Below are 22240 nucleotides of genomic sequence, written 5' to 3' on the forward strand. Positions count from 1 at the left end.
ACTCTCAGACTTGATTTCAAATACAATTTTCCTTTTTTCTCCATTTTTTAAATAATTTTGACAAATTTGAATACATTTTTCCCCAGTCGATTGTAATGGCATTATATCTTTATTGCAATTGGTTGTATTATTCCATGTGTGCTTTGTTTATTTTTATGAAAATAGTGTGTTATTATTTGGTTCATAAGTTAAAAAGCAAACAGACTCTTTTTATTGTCTCGTATATTTTAGGATTGTAACTTTTCAAAGTGACTTAAGGGTTTGGACGAATTCCCCTCTGCAACCTAAGAAATTTTCGAAAAGTGCCAGTATATTTTATGGGCCCAGGCTAGACTGAATGTTTGTATGTCTTTACTACCGTCATTTACACAATTATTTTGTATGATATTTTGGGAGCTGTATTGATGGCCAATAGGCTTACAGTGCAAAGTTCACTGATTCTAGCAACTGTCTTGGTAGTTTTTGGAATACTTGAAAGTAAAATGTATTTTCGTTCATTTTTTATACCTCCGGGGTTAGACCTTCTACTCTCTCATTTTATCCAAAAGATTAGTCACTCATTAGAATATAATGTAGGCAACATTAATGACAAAATCCAAAATTTATTTGAAGGTTTTGCTTCTTAAAGACCTCCCAAGTTAGGAGATCTCATTTCCAATCATCAATGAAGTAAATTTATTCCTATTTTATTACTATGTTTTTTTCTTACTAGGTTTTCTTTCTGTAGACATTTAATCATAGTTTCATACACGCCAAGGCACACGCATTTGGTGTCAGACTCATGCATTTGGGGTCTTTCTCACGCTCTCAGCTTAACGACCAGGCATAAATGTAATATCGTCTATAGTAAAAAATATGTGTATACTTTGTTGCTTTCTCCCTAAATATTCATCATTACAGTACATAAAAATAGGATTGGTTTTGTCTTTACACATTCGAACACAAATATATGGTGGCGCACTACACACTGCTTGAGTTTGGTTGGCTTTCTATTTTAATTAACGCTCTCAACCAATAAAAAATTATGGAGCTGCCTACAATATCCTATCCTATTTTACTACCCTAAAGTGGCAAACAATACATTTCCGGGCATCGGGGAAAAAAGTTTTCCCTGAGATAATTGGTGAATGTACAGTATACAGTATGGGAAAAATGCTTAAATTTATATAATTAGGAAGAAATATACATTTTTGGAGATTTGAAGGCAAAAATAAGGAAAATCTTTCATTTTCAGTGAAAGCGGGTGGGCTAATTGTTCAAAACGTAAAAAATGTTTTATTTTTATTCAAAATCGTTATTGGCAGGCAGCTGGTTCACTAAACAAGGTATTAAAAAAGAATGTCTCGCTCTATCTTCAGCCAATCTATTTTTCTTGTTGAACTATAACAAGACTGACTGATGAATATTTGTAATCATATTGGAGATATTTTTTGTAAGATGCTTACCTTCAAATCCCAGGGTCCCACTAAGGTGCAGGATTGGTCCAAGTAGCAAATCTACTTCCAAAGCCTTGTAAAATCAAGGTACATGCTTGATTTTGCTTTAACCGATGACCTGAAGTTTTTGTGACATTCTTTGAATTTTATATGGTTGAAATAAAGAATGATTACCTGTATGTTATTAATAAAATTAGCTTTCAAGAAATGAGGAATGTTCCTTGCCAATTAACATCCACATAAATAATTCTGTCTGTATATTACTTTCTTTGCATACATCCTTATTTATAATCAATTTAGGGTTTTTATGAGTAAGACTTAAGTCCTATAGATATCTCATAGATGGCATATGAGTCCAATGAATTTCTTTCGGGGCTCCTGTAGGAGTTAGAGTATCTAAGAATCCTGTAGGTGTCATGTCTAATAAATGTGCCAAATAATTTTCCTATAGGAATAATGTGCCTTATAGGATTTCCACTAGGCACTATAGGAATCAAATAGATTTTATATAGGAATCCTTCTATAAGAATGTTATTAGAGGAATACTGTATGGCACTTGTAGGAGTTTTGGCCCATTGCCAAAATGGCAAAACTCCAGTGCCAAAACGCCATGTGGCAATTGGTTTATTTGTGTGGCAACTAGTCCCATGGCAAAGGGCCGGGTGGCAAAATGTAGGGTATCAATGGGCCAGATGGCCACATTCAAGGTGGCAATGAGCCATATGACAACCCTTTTAGCTAGATTTAAATAATATATGTCGTGACCCCACAGAATTTCCACGACCCCACAGCTTTTCCCACCCCCAATGGCAATCATTCTGGACACAAGGAAGGTTGTAGCAATCAAGATTTGTTGAAAAAACATACATTGATTAATTCAGAAGCACATTGTGTTAATAGTGGTTTAACATGAAGAGTTCTTAATCTTAATTCTCGAAAAAATAATTTATTTCAATATTATTGAAATACTTTTTCAGAGGTCTTCACTCGGTAGCAGGCTCGGTAGGCATATTTGCAGATGATGATTATGGGGATATTATTTCGTTAGAAGTTCACAATAGTTTCCGACCTCCAAGTTGTTTTTTAGTCATGTATTTTGTATATTTTAAAGTCATTTGCCATTTGTATGTTTTTATATCTTGTTAAAGGTTTCCATTTTATGTTCACTTTGAAACACAATGTAATTGAATACTTTAATATTAAACCATTTACTGTCTTGTGTGCATTTTAAAATATTTTATTTGATGTACAGTATGTCTTTAGATTAAGTTTAATTTTAGTGGAGGTTAATTATTAGCCGCTAGTCATGTGGCTATTTGGCCATGTGGCTATTTGGCATTCTGAGGTTGTCTACCGAATTTTCATAAATAAAAATTAATTAATTTTAAAACAAATTGTAATTGCAAATCATCTCTTGGCTGCAGCTTTGTGTTTTGAATAAAGTAATTATTAAATTCTAATGAATTATATTAATGAATATAGTGATAATGCTAATAAATATTTAATATATTGATAATGTTCATTGGCATAACGTGATGTACATAAATTCTGGCAGTTTTTATATAGTACATTGTAATGATAATGAAGGATGTGATGTTGATGATGATGATTGTCGGATGGTTTTAATAGGATCCACCAGCAGTATGGGTGTGTACTGCAGACAAAGACAGACTGAATATTGCATTAAGGAGCATGTCTCCACATCTTCTCAAATAGCAGTAACATCTGCTACAACATTAATTGCTATGTTGTTATTCTTTGATAGATGGCTAGCCATTTTTAGTTATAATCAATAACATCATCATTATCATTATTGTCATCACTACTATCATTCATATTCATTATATCATCATCATGATTATCATCATCATCATCATCTTATCATAACATCAGCATCATCATTAAAGACCACCTTTGGCAGCTTTAATCTTCAATTAGAAGAAATAGACATTCATTTTTTTCTGCAAAAAGGTGGTCTGTAATTGGAGTGGTCTTTAATTAGAGGTACAGTAGACCTGTAGGTTGACAATAATAGCGGCATATTGTTCCCTCACTTTATCAAATTAATCAATAATTGTATTCTAACCTGTGTGAATGAAGATAATAAGTATATTGTTAAAAGCCAATATCAATAAACACTCCACAGTACAAGTATTTAAATGGGCTATATGAAGCCTCAAACAGTGACCAAATGTTAATAACATTTTTGTAGCCCCAGAAACCTTTGTGATGTTTACTTCTACAATGTTTACATTTACACGAGTACATTTACAAATGTGAGCATATCTGTGCAAAGGTAATGTTGAATTTGAAGACTGTACTCCATCAGGTGATCTCTGCTCTTTTCTGATAAAGTTCTTTTCTTTTTTTTAAACTTTGTAACACACTCAATTGGTCCTGGTTACATATCAAATACAGAATTATTTAGGCTGAAGCCACTGATTTAGATCGATAGGCAGGCTACTAAAGTGATACTATTCCAAGTTAGGAGGTGTACAATTCCTGATTTAGGTGGTATTCAGTGGCGGATCCTGGGGGGTTCAGGGGTTCGGACAAACTCCCCTCTGTGAAGAAACGTAAACAAATACTTCTGGGTCCTGGCTTACAAAAGGCATGCTGACCTACTAGGCATAGGTTGGCAGATCAGACAAACTAGGCTTAGCCCAACTAGCCTTCAGTTGAATAAAATTATACACACTGTTTTTGGTTCGACGGCGTAATAATTTATGTACGAAAGTAAATTCTTCAGGTCTATCATTTCATCGATCCATAGAAGAAAGCTACGTATCCAACTACTCAGTATTGTTGGACTATAATAATATTGCCTACGTCTTTGATTTTTTTTCTCTATGTATAGGCCTAACTAAATTAAAAACTAAATCCTTTCCGAGCCACTGGGGCTCATAAGGCTGGAGCTTATCCCCAGTTTCTGTAGTGTGAAGCGGATGAGAATTGTACTTCCCCTGAACGGGACACTAGTCCATCACAGGTTAGTCCCCAGCACTTTGCTAATACCCATTGATACAGCTGGGTTGACTGAAGCAATGTAGCTAACGTGCCTTGCCCAAGGACACAAGCGAATCTGCACAGCGGAGACTCAAAACCCCGACCTTACAATTGAAAGCCTAAATCTCAACCGCTTTGCCAAACTGCCACTACATGTATAGGCCTAAAGAATGAGATAAAATTACCCAAGAGGGGAAAACCTTGAATTTTGAAGAACATAAAAAGGTCATTAAAACACTTCTCAGCAGTCGGGAAAGCTCTTTTCCCACCATCTAGGAATCAAAATTTTCCCGGACGAGGACCTCCGGGCCCTTGTTCCATTTTGAGGTTTTTTGGAAACATTTTGAACCCCCCTCTTCTAAAATGCTAGATCCGCCCCTGGTATTGGTTGAACCTACCAAGTACCAAAATCTGGAGCTTACCAAGTACCATATATAATATCCATTTCCTCCAATCATGTCATGTAGCTATTGTTTAACTAGGGAAGTGCTATGTACGTTTCCAGTTTCCTTTGGAATAGCACGGCTTGAGGTAGTGCATATGAACTTACTGATGTGTTGCCTTCCTTCTTTGAAAATGATATACAGTATTATGGGGCCATGCCACAGAGATTAAACAACTCTAAAATTAACTGCATTTTTTTATCCTGCATCTGTAACCTACAGCATCAATTTTTATTTTATACATTTTATTTTATACATTTCAACTCTGCAAGTAGAGTCCTATGGAAATACTCATTATAGGTGATTATCGCCAGAACAACCTCACCTTGGAACCGTGCCAAGTGTAGGTTTTTTTACCTGCAGACATTGCCCTTGTGTATTATTTAATATGTACATTGCTTTGTTTACAAGTCCCTGGATACCATAGTGGAACCACATGTTAATTTCACCATGAATAATAACCCATACAGTAAAGTAGTAGTGATAGTGGCTTATGATAATTTATTCAATGCCAGCAGCAAAGGCATGGCTTTATTTGAGCCCGACTCAATAACCCCAGCCGTTTAGGGGTCATTCACAATTATCAAAATTTTCACAAGTGTACAAACTGTACTCTTTTTGGGTATCCCCTCTCCCTGAAAGTGTACAAAAAATGTTGATTTGCATAACTATTCTCCATTTTTTGTGAAGTCAACTATCGCAATGTACTTGGTTGCTTAAAAATGAAAGTTAAAATGAAAGTTATATCCATGGTTACATTATAATTTTACCATTATTTTACACATTGCATGTTATTTTGAATCAACATTTTTATGCATAATATGTAAAAGTGTACAAATTGGTCCACCCCAGCCCCCCCCCCCAGCATACTGTTTGTACGCTTGTGAAAATGTTGGTAGTGTTGAACGACCTCTTAAAATGTTTAATTGCAGTGCCATGTGTTTTTTCTGTTGATATATATTTTTAAGATAATTTTATACTACCAGTGAAAAATCAAATCGTCCCCATAATGGCAAAGTGATAAACAGAAACATTTAACATTTTTTCCTTAGCCAAAATTTATTTTAGCTAATTTATTTCATCTTGGTGTGTATTCAGTCCAACAATTAAATAACAAGCTCTCATTAATTATATGTATTTTAGGCATATCTGATAATATAAATTAAAGTTTAAGCTAAGAAACCTATTTCAGCATTGGTCATTTTAACCATTCCTTCCTAAATATGCCTTTCAGATATCAATATTTCTATAGTTAACACTTGATAATTTTACCATAAATTTAAAAATTTATATTTGTTTGCATTTTGTAACTTGATATACACATTCACTTTTAAAATAAAATCTAGGTGAATTTTACTTTTCCCACCTATAAAATGGACAAAAAGAACTGCACATTGTTTTTTTCTTTGGCAATGTTTTGCTTTGTCACCCTGGAGAAACCTATTTTTTTTTTTTACTTGACCTATTTAATTCTAACCTATTTTTTTCCTCTTTGTTGTTGCTGAAGAATTAGTTCTTCCTCTTCCGTTCAGTTGCTGCTTTACATCATGTCAAAGATTCTCCTACTAAATGTCACTTTAGTTGACTAATTCATGCGTGTCAATGCCTTGAAATTCTGTTCTTATTGTACCGTTTTGTAATCTTCGCATCTTTTTATTTATGTATATATTTAATATATAGCACACAATTCTATTTGTGGCTGCTCGTCATAGTTTGTTAGGAAGCCGAGCTTGGATGTGTGCCAAGTGTTTTCAAGCCACCAGCTAATGAAATCTGCTTTGGATCAACAATGAATATTGATGCTCTGCTGTATTGTTGATGCAACTGTGTTGTTATTATAATTGTGTTGTGCATAAATCATATATCAATAGTGGTAGGGGGAAAAACTGTACGCTATAAATAATGCAGTAATACAATAATTGTACCAATATTTTCTTTTTTTTGCTCTATTCATAATTGTATATTATACACCTTCATTTGGTCTTCCAAAGGTTATTTTTAGCAAACTAAAGTATAGTATAAATCTTTTTAAGTAAAATATCAAATTAAATACCAATAGTTTAAATAATGTTTTGTTAAATTATATAATCATCAGATTATGATTACAGCTAAATAGTATAAGCCGACCTCCACTCAATCACAAATGCTGGCCGAATCCCTTTTTTTTAATATAAAGACTGATATTTTTTTTTTCCAACCATTTGTATGGATGACTATTTAAAATGCAATTTTCCATTACATGTCTATTTGAAAGCCAAAACCTTTTTTTAAATGTATTATACAGCTTAGCTAAGTACTCATTAAAATTCTACTCTGGTCTTTCACCTGAGGAAACACTGTTAATGTAACATTGGGCTTATACCTGAAGAACTAGGTTAATGATATTTCTAATGTCTTTATTTATAGTTTGCTTGGAATCATCATATGTTTTCTATTTTAATAAATACATTTTTTTGTATTCAAATCAATGGAAATGAAGATTGATGATGATGAAAAATGTTGATGATACTGTAGGTCAGGGGTGGGCATAAAAATCGGTCGGAGGGCCAAAGTGAATTTTTGATTTAACACAGAGGGCCGCACCCAAACTTTAATGTTTCCATTGAGCTTCCAAAAACCTCAAAGCACCACTTTATTCTAAGTTTTATGTCACCTGTTACATATAATCAGCGTCAGGCAGTAAAAACAAGGTGTTTTCTAGCCAATGTTGCTTGGCGTGCCGCACACTTAAGGTTTTTAATTCATTATCGCAGGCCGCAAAAAAATTGTTGTCGGGCCGCATCTGGCCCGCGGGCCGCACTTTGCCCACCTGTGCTGTAGGTGATCAGAGATTTTCTAGTTTGGAAATTTGCTTTTTAGGCATCTTTGCAAGAATTTTTATCAAGAAACCTGTAGTCTGTACAATAATAATTCATTTTAGTGTAGGAGTTATTTGTTTGAGAGTAATTAACAGTGATTTATAGGAGTAATTATGTTCTGACAAGTACATAATTCTGACACATATCCCTGAATAATTATTGATTAGAATCACATAACTGAAAAGAGACCATCAAATCAGTTTAAACCTCCAAAATAATGGTGTGTGTGTGTGTGTTTGTGCACTTTTTTTTATATAATATAAAAACACAGAGTCTGAAATTACTCAAAAAATACGACCAAAATAAGAAAAAATTGAGACTGAGGTAAAATAGTGTCAAATGACATTTTTAATATAAATACTAGAAAAAGCAACAATTTCAAGGTAGTTAAATATAGTAAAGTATTATACTGTAATGTTTAAATAAGGTATGACATTATATCTACGCCATAATGCAGTAGGTGTGACTTTAAAAATTAGTAAAATAAGAACAAAACAAGAACATTTTGAGACTGAAATTGGCAAAAAAAATGTAACATTGAGCTTGGGAAAGAAAAAGTGGATTGCAATTGAAGATAGAGATGGTTCTCTTAACACTGGTTTGTAATCAAATTATAAAGATAAGGATTAAAAACTGCACCATGAGAAATCATTCTTGGCCTCCATGAAGAACGGGTCTTTAATAATCTGGGGGGTTTTTTTGGTCCCTGTTTTTTACTGCCATAGACAACTGTTCTTTGAATAACTATTCCTAGAAACTGGTTTTCTTAATGGCCAGTAAAAAGACATTACAAGTACAAGTACAAGCAAAGCTTAATCTTACTGTATCTCAAAATAGCAATGAGTTTCTAAAATCCGACATTTTGAAGCCTATATATTATTGTTATTATAAGCAGTTAATAATTTTAATGTAAGTTATGGCCCATAAAGAATTAATGATCACACTAAACCTTTTTTGAAAAGGGATGTGGGCAGACAGTATTTTTTAATGCAATGTATCTTGCGCTGCCACAGATTAGAAGAAAACATGTTAAGTATTAGGTGCTATATAGTGGAATCTATTATTATTGATATTATCATTATTATTATTATTATTATTATTATTATTATTATTATTATTGTTATTATTATTGTTATCATGCAGTTATTATCTTATTGTTGCTGTTATAATTATTAAATCAGTTTCTAACAAAAATATTTCCTTATCTGTGTTTGTGTTTCTTGATATGTTTACGTTCTTTGTTTTATTTTATTAGGTGCGGCTGAAGATGTACCTGAATGGGAGAAAGAATTGCAACAGGAGCTACAAGTGAGTACATTCATAATAATAATAATAATAATAATAATAATAATAATAATAATAATAATAATAATAGTAATAATAATAATAATAATAATAATAATAATAATAATAATAATAATAGTAATAATAATAATAACTAGACTTACTATGTCTGTTTGAACAAACAGGACATAGGGCTTTTTCCCTTTTCTTTATGAGAAATGAAGTTGAAATTGCAACAAAAAGAAAAGTCGTTAAAAGATATGAAGTAAAAAAAACATGGAAAACCAATATAATTTTAATGAAGTGGAAAAAATGAAGTGGAAAAAAAAAAAAAAAAAAAAACCAAGTTCACTTTGACATTATTAGTGAGACTTAAACTATGGCTGCAATGGTAATAGTGAGGTACATCGTGACTCAAACTATTATGCACCATATGAGCCATACCTGCATAGGAAAGTGCATTTTCAGTTCATACGATTCAATGACTGAAAGCAAAAATTGTTCATGCATATCACGGTAGTTTTGAGTTTAACCTAGTTGTAACTGGTTTAAGTGCTTTAGAAAACGCAAATTGCGTTTAAATAATTTAATCAACTGTCAACAAAAAATCTTCAAATCATCCCTATATCCACACCCTAATGCGGATCATCAACAAAATTGGATCATTTCTTCATTTCACCATGAAAAACTATTCTGCAAAGTGTCATTTTTTATTCATCTGTAACTGGGATGTAAGCAATTTAAATGACTCTCAAATTTACACCCTAACCTGGATCGTCCCATACACATAATAATATCTTCCTTGTAACCTGGATTAAACATTCCTGAATGTTTCATTTGGATCAGTTTACCTGTTTTTGAAATATCTTATCTGGGACATTTTCCTTTAAATGGTTCTCATATTTACACCTTACGCCAGATCTTCACAAAAATTCAGTCATTTCTTTACTGGACCTTGCAGATCAGTTGATCCGTTTTCAAAATATGTGGTCTTGGACGTTTTCCTTATAATGGTCCTCAGATTTACACCCTACTCCTGATCGTCACAAATATTTAATCATTTCTTCACTTGAACTTGACAGACTTTAATACAAGATTTAAATTATACCCATTGATTTTTTTTAAAGAGATATTAGGTCTGAGTCCTCAAAAATTGAAGTGACCCTCACATTTACACCCTTGACTGATTCGTCGCCAGCATATAATACTATCTTCCTTGTAACTTGGTTAAACTTTTTCAGAATGTTTCATTTAGATCAACTGATCCGTTTTCGAAATATGTGGTGTGGGACGTTTTCTTTTAAATGGTCCTCAGATCCACACCATACTGCGGATCGTCACAAAAATTTAATCATTATTTTAAAAGACCTTTACAAAGTATTATAGAATGTATCATTTAGACCCATTGGTTTTTTTTTTTAAAGAGATATTTAGGTCTGGGTCCTCAAAAATTGAAAAGACCCTCAAGTTTACACCCTTCACTGAATTGTCACTAACACATAAAAATTTCTTCCTTGTAGCTTGATTAAACATTCCCGTAAGTTTCATTCACATCAACTGACTGGTTTTTTAAAATATAGACTGTTCGGACCTTAAATATTAGGAGGCACATCCTTGATATATGGCCTATGCTTCAGCAAAGCACAGAAAAATTCTAAGTCATGGGAAGTGACCAAAGTGGGACGGCCAGAAAAAAACAATGCAAAAAGATAGGAAAAATATATGAAAAAAAAAACAAAGAACAGCAATAATAATGATAATATTAATAATAAATAATAATAATAATAATAATAATAATAATACAAATAATTATAATTATAAATAATAAATATTATACAAATAATATTAATGATAATAATAATAATAATAATTAATAATACAAATAATAATAATACCAATAACGATAATAATAATTAATAATAATAATAATAATAGTAATATGTGCTAAGTCGGACTTAGGGGAATATCTTTTGTTATTTTTTCCCTTAATGTCATGTTATTTTCCGCTTAAACGTTGTTTTTTTAATTGTTCTCTAATTTCTCCATTGTCTAAGTTCCCCTTAAGGTATGTTTTAGTAACATAATAATAATAATAATAAATAATAATAATAATAATAAATGATATTAAACAATTGTTGAGAAGTAATCAACCAATACCTCTTCACAATAACAATAATACCACCACCACCAGTTTCTGATAGCCTGTTTGCTGCTGTACAAGTATATTTTATTCCTATTTTTCTTTTAATAACACCAAGGAGAATTAAATGAAGATCGGTATAATCCATGTATTGAGTTGAGAGTGTTTGTTATATATATGAGCATGCTCATTTAACCTTTAGTTGTTGATCTGTTGCACTTACATGACTCTCTAGCCAGAAAATATCCAGATACACTGGGAATCATGGAAGACCAGTGGGTCCTGTGAGTTAATAGGTCCCTTGAGAAACTTGTGAATTTCTAAGGACCCAATATATTTACCTGAATATACTACCTGGTAATAAGGCCAAATAAAAAAAATTATTGTGTTTGCCACGCCCGACCGACCCAAAATATTCGAAATTGAGTCGGCATTTTATTTATTTATTTTTTTTTTAAAAAGGAGATAAAAAGGCTGAATAGGCTTATTCTTGCAACGGTAGGCGATGCAACAGTGTTATGTGATTGTTTTGCTCTTCAATACAGATTTAAAAATGGTCTTTGTTGTATTTTAGTGTATTTTCAACTTTTTAGGCATAAACACATTATTGGTAAAAATTTAAAATACAGTATATAAAAAAAAAAAATTGCTTTTCCTACAGACCTGCCCATTTTTTGGATTTTCCAAAAACCACACCAACACAAGAATTTTTTTTAATTGGCCTAACATGAAGTACATTTGTATTTTCAGTGTAATTAAAATATAAAAAATTAATATATAAATATTAATAAATAATATAAAATATGAACATATCGGGGGCAAAAAAATTGTTGTGGTGGTGTTATTTGTTGTTTGGATCAAATCTGCCCATTCTATAATCTTTAATATGTGTGTTATAGCCTACATCATCATTGTATAAATAATCTAAACTTAAATAAAAGAGAAACTGCAGCTCATTAAATTCATAACTATGATAATGTGTTTGCTCTCCCATTATATAGCATATAGTGAAATATTTGTATGACCATATTTGAAAATCCTGATCAAATAGCAACTGTGTGATTTTGTTTATAGATTAATAAGAATAAAATTAATAAGAATTGGGAGTATTTTAGATGATCCCTGTGTTGAGTTCAAGAAGATATGAAATGTATATTGCCCAATAAAAAGATATATTTTATTGAATAAATGGTTTTGTAAAAGCTGCAAATGAGGCCCATTTTTTTATCTTTTTTTATGAAGATCCAATGATGGGTTCATATATCGGCCAACATTGGGCGAGTAATCTAGGCGTGGGGAACATAACCGATGGGCCATTTACAGCCTCTTGGATGTAAAAGGGGAGAATCCTCCTGTCACAGACAGCATATGGGTAAAAAATGAGTAAGATAAGAATCAGGGGTGGATCCAGCCCGGTAAGAAAGAGGGGCGTGAATGTGCAAACTGAGTAAAAGTCTCAGGAAAGAGCTCTGGTAGGGGTGCAAGGGGAAAATCCCCCTTAAACCTCTAGCACCATAATTAATTTAAGTTTGTATTTGATTGATTTTTAATATTTAGCATGGTAATTTTCTGATAAGCTTTACAAAAATTACTCCTTACAAAAAGATAGGGGTGTCGAATGCCCCTTACGCCCCCCCCCCCCCTCTCTAAATCTGCCACTGAGAATTTTGCTTTACATCACAATATTAATGTGCTTGCCACACTATTCACCCACTGGATCTGCCCATGTGATGTCATACTTGTTTGACAAGCCCATGAATGTCGGGGAGAAGTTACCCCTTCTGAGGCCACTCAAAACTGCAACAACCATATGTGTCTAAAGCTGGTCTCACACATTACGATTTTTCTTACAATAAGCTGCGCTGCAACACGTTTGACTACAAATTTTGTTGACATGTTCAAAACTCAACGATACCGCATATGGGTAAAATATGATTTGAGTAAGATAAGAATTTTGCTTTACATCACAACATTAATAAGCTTGCCACCCTATTCACCCACCTGATCTGCCCATGTGATGTCATACTTAAGCCTTGTGTTTGTTTCAATTTCTAGGATTTTGAGGTTGTTGATGAGGCTGAAGGCGAAGTGAACGATGAATGGGAAGATGAGATCAACCAAATGCTGCAGGCTGAAGTAGAGGCAGATCAGCACTCCTAATGTCATTGTTTACTAATGTTGCACATATGGAATAATATTTAGACTTAAGAGCACGCACTGCGAGCAGGTCTCATGAGGCACTCTGAAGAAATGGACGAACAACCCAACAAAATTACAATGAGCCTAAAAATACCTAGCCCATAATAAAACAGTGAAGTATGTGCATGCTATTTGGTAATCCTTAGTCTGTGTAACTAAATTCTTAATATTTAGTGTAATATTAAATGATAATTATCACCCACAGTTTGATTTGTTTTACCAAATGCCTTTTAGTTTAATTAATGATATTGGCTGCTACTGTACTTCCAATTAATGAGATAAAAGAAATCTACCACAGTATGTTACTTGTTGTCTTATAGTAATCAGATTAATAATGAGAATTATAATCAGATTAATTATTTATGGAGATTTTATATTTGTATTCATTAAGATTTCTTGTATAGATCCAGCTATTATTAAAATTTGTGACCGTTTTGAATGTTGTGGTTAGGTTTTTTAAAAAAAATAATGTTATCACAATGCCATGATGCTTAGCTGGAAATTATGTTATAAATACATATTTATGGTTCTACAAAGAAAACAAAGTTTTGAACACCAAAACACATTAACATAACATAGAATTTTTAGTTTGAGAACCAATGTAAACCAACTACAGCTGATGAAGTCCCATCCATGGAGGTAGAAAGTAAGTATAACACAATAAGTATTTTATATTCTTATATACCAATTAATGTCTTAGTACATAAGTACATACTTACATATAATATTGCTAATTTTATCATATTTAAGTATAGTAAGTATATAATTATTGGTAAGAGGATGATATAATTGAGATGAAATCAACTTTTACTAATTATTCAACTGGATCAAGTGTGATCTAGTCATATTTCTTCCTGAGGTAGTTTCATCTGTATATATTATATTTATGAAATTTATCTAATACCACTACAGTTTATTTGAATTTATGTGAGTCTGGTCTATTAAATACAATATTACTAAACATGGAATTGTTAGTGAGAAAAGCATATAGGCACCTGGTTTCTGTATACTAATTACTCGATTACCCCTAGGATGGACTGCACCTCAGTTAGGTTGATAATTTTTACTGTAAGCCTGGTTCTACACTGTGTAGCTAATTTTCGTTGCAACCATTACACTAGGTAGCTGTCCCTGAAAGCTCCCCTATTTAACCGACCAATCAGTGTCTCTGAAAGCTGCTGACAATAGCCTGTGGCAATTTTATAGAAATGAGGTTATAGTTAATGTATCATTTTTCCAAAATATAATTTTTTGATACAAAACTGTGTTAATATGTTGTGCAAATACTCGTTTAATAAATTGGTACCTATATAAATTATTTTTATTCTATTATATAATCCATTCAAAATATTACTGGTACATCTAATGAATTGTTACTATCCAAAGCACAGGTAAAAATATACATTATTGTAAAAGGAACACAGTTATAGAAATGTATCAATTTTAATATACTTTTGTTTAATTCATTATTTATTTGTTTATATAAAAAATGGAAAATCACTACAAAAATAAAATTGGAAAGGGTTGTAGGATTATTTCTGTTTCATCTTATATTAAGTTTAATGTATATAATTATGATTTATTACTTGGTCGGCTGTTTGAATGCTGTGTTATCCAGTATTGAATTTGTTGACAAATTTTAACCCAATTTAAAGCTATTTTGTTACCACATACAACAGATAAGCAATCAAATTGGTAGTAAATATTGATACTCTATTTGAAAATTAGAGCAGTTAATATTCATTTGTAAAATAAAAGTCATAGAATTGAATTGTTTTGCCCATTCATTTTGGTTGTTTTTCGAGAGTTGTAGTTTGTAGTTAGTAGTTTTGGTGCTCGAGCGCCCCCTATCGATTTGCATTGTATTCCTATTAAAGATAGGCCCTTATATCTTTTATCAATTAACTAAACACTAAAAATGATTACTTCACCAAATGGTCTATGTGAATATTTAAAGAATATTGAAACAATAAGTATTGATATATTTTTTCTAATTTTTAATTTTCATTTACATTTTTACTTTAAAAAAAAAATTCTCATGAAGTGCTTTTTTAATACCACCTTTACTAGTTTTTGAATATTCAAATATGTGGATCTTCTTAGCAGTTTCCGATTACATAATTTCTCCAAACACTCCTTCAGTGTCTTAGAATATTGTATTCTTTGTACTGTTGTACAACACATACTCTGGAGCCTGGCCTTAATACAGGTAGGCCCTATATCCATGGTTCTGGAATCAATTTCCAATCGATAATTTTACCGCAACTAACGTGACCATTTATGAGACTAAAGGATTCGTGACTTACGTACCCTACTACTTGACATTCGCTATGGAAATTGCGCTAACTGGAGGCCATATTTTAGTTTATTCTCAGCTTCATGTTTTTCCGCATCTGAAGTGCAATAGGCCTACGTGCAGTTTTATGATGAATAATACTGGGCACCGTCAATAGTTTTTATTCTCCATCATCAGCCAATGGACACATGGGGTCTTCCATCATTTTCACAACAGTACAAAACAAACGCCAGTGGGTAAGGGGTGGGTTCAACGGTGTACTATATTTTATTTAAATTTTAAATGATGATTTTAAATTTATGACAAAAGTCATCATATTCTTATGTAGGCCTAATCTTTGAGGGAGGAAGATGGTCTCAGAAAAGAGTATATTTTGCACGCTCTAAAAATTAGGAGAGCAATGGATTTAGAATCAGTATGGTACCAAAAACGCGAATGATGAAGGACAACGCATCAGCAACTTATTTCTTTTATATCTTAGGCCTACTATTCTGAAGTTTTTATATTGGTGATTGACCTTATTAATTGGGTTGATGACCGATCGTCCAGTTACTTTTGGTCGCTGCATACCGCGTCTCTCATTACGCAATTAGGCAACTTTGATTTTATTACATCGGAGTTCGATATAATGATTACTTCCACGCCGTGTACCAAACAAAGCATCCATCTTTATAATTTTTATATGAAATGCTGATGTTATCGAAGCATGAAAAATCGTCTTTTGTCTAACGCATTCGCCACTGTGGCAATAATGAATATCCACTGATGTCGCCGTATACGTTTCATTGTTTACTGGAAAAAATAAACACGGGCGACAGAAAAACAAAAACACAATCAATACCAATGTTGTTAGATTCCAAACGGAGCATAAGTACGGTAGTTTGGTGCTCCTGAAAAATAATCATGATGGTGATTGACTCGTGATGATGATGATCAGACGATGACGATTGTTAATGATTGATAATGACGATTTCGTTGGCAGTGGTGGTTGTTCTTATCATTATTTACATTTTTTGAATATTTTATTATAATAATTATTATTATTTAGGCCTATATTAATATTATCATTATTGTATAATTGGCCTATTAATATTATGGATGATGATGATGACGACGATATTGATGATGATTAAAAAACACATTAGAGGACATCATATTAAATTTCTTCCACATCAACCACACCTTTACCCCCTCCCCTCACATCTTTCAGAACGAATCGTTCCCTGGCCAGCTGAAACCCGAAGCCAGCGAAACTTTTAAAATGTTGGGTAAATTATTTCAAATTCGAAAGAGATAATATTTATTATTCTAATCTTGGAAAAAAGAGGTGCTTTTGCAGACCTGATTACTGTGAATTTGTTGAAAAGATGAAGATCATTATCAACTTGCAAAGCCTTGCATTCAAGGTGAGTTATAAACAGCAACCAAGGACATCGTTATGTAACAGGTGGAGTGCATGTCCTTGTCGGTTGATAGAGTAGGCCTCAAGCTCTGTCCAGATTATAAAATTTTCTTTTGTTGTTTGCCCATATATAGTCATGATGTGCCTATATATGGTCATGATGTGATGTCATCATGACCATATTTAGGCATGTCACATGTTTTTGTCATTGTCGAGTGGGAGTAGACCTAATTATGGCCTTATAGTAATAGGCCTTATTATATATATATACATTGTGTATATATATATACATGTATATATATATATCAAGTCATGGACTTTATCACCATGAATACATATTTTTATTCGAGAAGTACTAGTTGATTACTTTTGTATTTTCCGGAAAATTTCATTACGTTTAACGTTATCATTTTATAAAAATTGACTAAGCATGTTATCGATTTTTTTCAGTTTAAATACTGCATTATGCCTACTTTTTGATGTAATACAAAGTTGGTTTAGGTATTAAGATTTACTTGTTTATCAAAGTAATACTTCGATTTATGTTTGAAAACCGATAAACTAGAACACATAGATGTGTATAAGTTTGCTGCGTAGCACCATATAGGCCTACACATTTTAGACAAATAGATTTAATAATAATAATAATATAGCGCTCGAATAGGAACATGATATTATGATCGTAAAATAATGATAATATATACATGAAATTATAACATGTTTACTTACTTGTCCTCTATCGAGCACTGTTGTTATTATTGTTTATTTATTTGTGATTTATATATTCAGCCCTAGAAATGTATTTTTTTAATTGGTTAGCAAAATAAAAACATAACAAACGGGGTTACTAAAGGTTATAAGGGGTTTCTCGTGGCATGTTTACGCTTTGTTTTGCTAATCCAAATTGAACACATGCTTGTGTTTACATCGATATGGGCAGCCAGAGAAAGCGGTGGCCTTGATAAGCTGTAGCCAATCAGCTGCAAAATCTGCAGGCTCCACCTGCACGTCGACCAATGAGTGCACAGCAGCCTGAATCCGGGGTAGTATTCCCGGACACCATTTTCAGTTTAGTTGTAAACACGCTAGACACAACCAAACCTACGATTGACGTACACACTGTATAGGCCGAAAAGACATTTTTATTATCGAGATTTCACACTGTTTTTTGTGATTCCATATTATTCACATGCCGTTTACCAAAGAAGAGAAGGCTCGGCAACGTGCTGAACAATTTAGAGAGGTAAATAATAATGATGCCGAAGAGGAAGACCCCGACTACAAATCATGTTGTGTACCGTCTGGATGTATAGTTGGTGAAGCCGTTCATATACGAAACCCGGATGTTGTTATGAAGGTTGTGTGCAACAACAAAGATTGTACCTATGGAGTATTTATGCACAAAGTATGTTTTACTGAGTGGGAAGAAAGTGTACTAACATATCTACGATCGTCTGGACGAGCTAGGAGTTGGTCGGAGAAGCAGCGTCGCCAAAACCTGTGGACAAAGAAGGGATACGACCTAGCATGGAAAGCATGTTCATGCCAATGCGGAAAGGGCCATCTACGGAAGGACCTTGATTGGGTACCACCGCAACCGTTGGACGTAGATACACAACGTAAGAAAACTAAGAAAAAGAAATCAAACGATAAACCAACTATAGGCCGAGCGACGAGTCTACAACAGAATATCGCCGGACAGGCGAATAACGGCAGTCATAATCATATAGGCCCAGCCCAATCTAACGGTCATCATTCAGGCAATTCTGGAACATCCGGACACAACGGACGTCTTCGTCACACCTCCGGAGCTTCCGTCTCGTCGACAGATAGCTTTAGCAGCACACCACCAACAAGTGCCGACGAATTTCTTTACTCGCCTGGTCCTTCTCCTCGTATCAGCAACGGGCATATACGACTGGAATCGAATTCGTCCGATCGTAGTTGGTCACCAAATAACTCCCAACCAGCAAACAACCAAACAAGTCAAAGAAATTCTAGAAGTTTCAGTTTTTCTCGCTCCAACTCCTTGAACAAGGAACCCATCGACAACGCTCCACAACAATCGCCAAAGACAGTCGACAATCTCAACGACTGTTTGTTTCTACGCAGGATGGACTTGTCGACATTTTTTGAAGTCCTTCCACGGCACAAATTGAACCCATACCATATCAAGATGGACGAAGACGGCTTTGCAGCTAATGAAGAAATACGGAAATTTATATTCAACACTATGGTTCTGCATAAAGCTACCAGCATGGCATGTTCGATGTGCGCTCGTCATCTTCCTATCTTTGATCGGTACCCTTTGATAGATGGTACATGCTACCTTACCCCTGTCAAGCATAGTGATACTAACTTGCAGGTGAATCTAAACGGCAAACTGCAGTACCTTGGTGCAGTTTGCATGCTATGTTTAGAAGGCGTACATAGTGTACTATGTCGCCAATGCAAGACGCCATGGGACGGCAGTCATCATCAACTTGGAACTTTATATTCGTACGATATTTTCGCCGCCTCGCCGTGCTGCTCTGGACGCGTCGGATGCAAGCAATGCGGAAAACCGGTTATAGAACTCAGTCGCGGTCCGTTCTTCTTCAGTCAATATTCGCAAACTATACTTTGCCCCCACTGTGGAGTGCTGGATTTTCACTTCATTAAACCATTGAGCAGCTATGAGGTACGTGCTAATCAGTCTGGACATCGTCTAATATGTTAAACCTGCGTACTAATTATTATGTACGGGTATGAAGCAAATGTCGTATGTAAGGATATTTTTATGACTGATATTTTTAAAATGTGAGTTGTATTGTGGAAAATCCATATAAACTTTTTACCGAAACATTGTTTACTGAAAGTTTGTTTACTCAGTTCGAAAGAGAACGAGTACTAGAAATTGATGTTTTGCTTAGTAAATCAGTGACGTTGCTCCATCAAATATTAAACATGTATAATTTAAGTGATATTTCTATGGAAAAAAATAATATCGGTAGTGAATTTTAGCGCGATCTAGATCGATATTTCGTTTCATTAATCTTTAAAACATAGACTATTATAGGCCTACAACCACTTGTGGTATTTGCTGATCAGTTTCCTATCATAATTAAATAAATGTTCAGAAACACATTGAAGACACCTACACTATTGTTAATATTATAATTGTATAACTTGTTATTAATCAATATTCGTTTACGTTGTATATAAGTATTATATCATATTGGGTCAGGTTGTTTCAAAAAGCGGTCCTGTATCAAAAAAAAAAAACTTCTGGAATTAAATATCATTTGAATGTGTACCGTATTTAATTGCGTGGTTAAGCTTTAACAATTGGAAAAAAAAAGGTTGATTTTGACCTGGAGTGGTTTTAAAACTCCGTAATTGAACGGCATTTCAAGTGATGGATGGTAATTTGATTATTGTATTTTATATCCATTTTCACGGAAGCCTTCTATTGGAAGAATAGATTATAGGCCTTGTCCGTAGGTTTGTATAATTTAATAAGGACTCGGAAGATTGATAAGTTTCAGCCATATTATTTTGAGAATGTCTTTCGAATTGGTTTGTATTTAAATGGAAGAAAGCTTTTGACCAAATATTTTGGCCAGCCAAAATACATGTTTGACGTGATAAAAATTTAAACTATCAAGTCATGGACTTTATCACCATGAATACATATTTTTATTCGAGAAGTACTAGTTGATTACTTTTGTATTTTCCGGAAAATTTCATTACGTTTAACGTTATCATTTTATAAAAATTGACTAAGCATGTTATCGATTTTTTTCAGTTTAAATACTGCATTATGCCTACTTTTTGATGTAATACAAAGTTGGTTTAGGTATTAAGATTTACTTGTTTATCAAAGTAATACTTCGATTTATGTTTGAAAACCGATAAACTAGAACACATCGAAGTTTTTAAAAATAGACAGTGATAAGTTTTTTGATGGAAAACATTAGTCCTAAACGTTACTTTTACAGAGTTTAAAGTATTTAGTTTAGAAGCTACGACAGGGTTTAGCTGAAGCTGTGGCATACATAATATTTGACCTCCAGCATTTCAATGCGAGTACCGTACTGTTCGACTGATTTGCACTCGAAATATGTTACTATTATTATCATTATTAAACTTTTGAAATACAGAACTGATATTTGTCGGCATTTGTGACTGTTTGAACATTATCTAATTAGGGCGTGATTATACCTGCAGTTCGTGTACCACGTAGTCGCGTTGTTAGAAAACGATTTGTTCGTGACTAACGATTGCTTTATTTATTTATTTTTTTAATATTCAGATAAATTTTATCTATTTATTTACACATAGTGTGTATATATATATATACATATATATATATATATAAATATATATATATGCATATACACATAAATCAAGTTTGCTGCGTAGCACCGTAGACTCGATATAAACAAATAGATAAATAATACCAATGCTGGAATAGGAACAAATGTAATAATCGTTCGTTCGTTCCTAGACCCCTATGGTCTAGGACATTTATTTGTATCTTAGGCCTCCGGCCCCTCTACCTAACAAAGTAACATTTAGAGAACTGAAGAAAGTAAATCACGTCTTCTTACATAAGTGAAATACAGATATTTCGATAAATTATATAAAACATTACGATCATTTGATGACATTAAACTATGGAACTTAAAAAGTGTTGGATTTTTAGTTAAAGAAAGATGGAATTGGCTTTCCCTAATATCATTATAACGTAAACATATTAGAGTAAAATGAAATTCATCGTCTATGCATTGGTTTGAGCATAATTTACATATTCTATTGTTTTTGTTCACTTTATTCCATCTGCCTCTCTATTTCAAAATCTAAGATGCCACTTAATAATAAATAATTTTATAATTATTTAAACTCATTTTAAAGGATGTAAAATGATTCAATCTCGAATATGTTTTGACTTTTTCATTGAAATATCTTTCTATATCAGTACCGGTAAGTCTCAATAATTTTAGCTCATATAATCGTATCAAGCATAGATCATCAACGAAAATATATTTATTTCAGTCGTATGAAAACAAGTGTATCGACCGTGTTCTTATTCGAGCACTGTTATTATTATTTATTTATTTGTTTATCTAGATATATAGAGTATATATATACACATCTAGATGTGTATAAGAGACAGATATTACAGTATTATATT

General features: G+C 33.0%; 2 protein-coding genes across 2 annotated transcripts in view; both read left to right on the plus strand.

Moving 5' to 3' along the window:
• Positions 1-15137, plus strand: part of LOC117123786 (synapse-associated protein 1-like) — a 41401-nt gene extending 26264 nt beyond the window's left edge. Inside the window, exons 8-9 of the mRNA XM_033269801.1 lie at positions 8999-9051; positions 13223-15137. Of these exons, the coding sequence (XP_033125692.1) occupies positions 8999-9051; positions 13223-13327 (158 nt within the window). The 3' untranslated portion in view covers positions 13328-15137. The remainder of the gene's footprint in view (positions 1-8998; positions 9052-13222) is intronic.
• A 2984-nt stretch (positions 15138-18121) lies between these two features.
• Positions 18122-21208, plus strand: LOC117123777 (headcase protein homolog). Its single transcript, XM_033269791.1, has one exon. It carries the CDS (start codon positions 18254-18256, stop codon positions 19781-19783), a length of 1530 nt encoding a protein of 509 aa, XP_033125682.1. The 5' UTR covers positions 18122-18253; the 3' UTR covers positions 19784-21208.
• Positions 21209-22240: the final 1032 nt, after the last annotated feature.

The sequence above is a fragment of the Anneissia japonica genome, unplaced genomic scaffold (assembly GCF_011630105.1).
Source record: "Anneissia japonica isolate Jap-2015-1 unplaced genomic scaffold, ASM1163010v1 scaffold25213_len355544_cov161, whole genome shotgun sequence".
NCBI lineage: Eukaryota > Metazoa > Echinodermata > Crinoidea > Comatulida > Comatulidae > Anneissia > Anneissia japonica.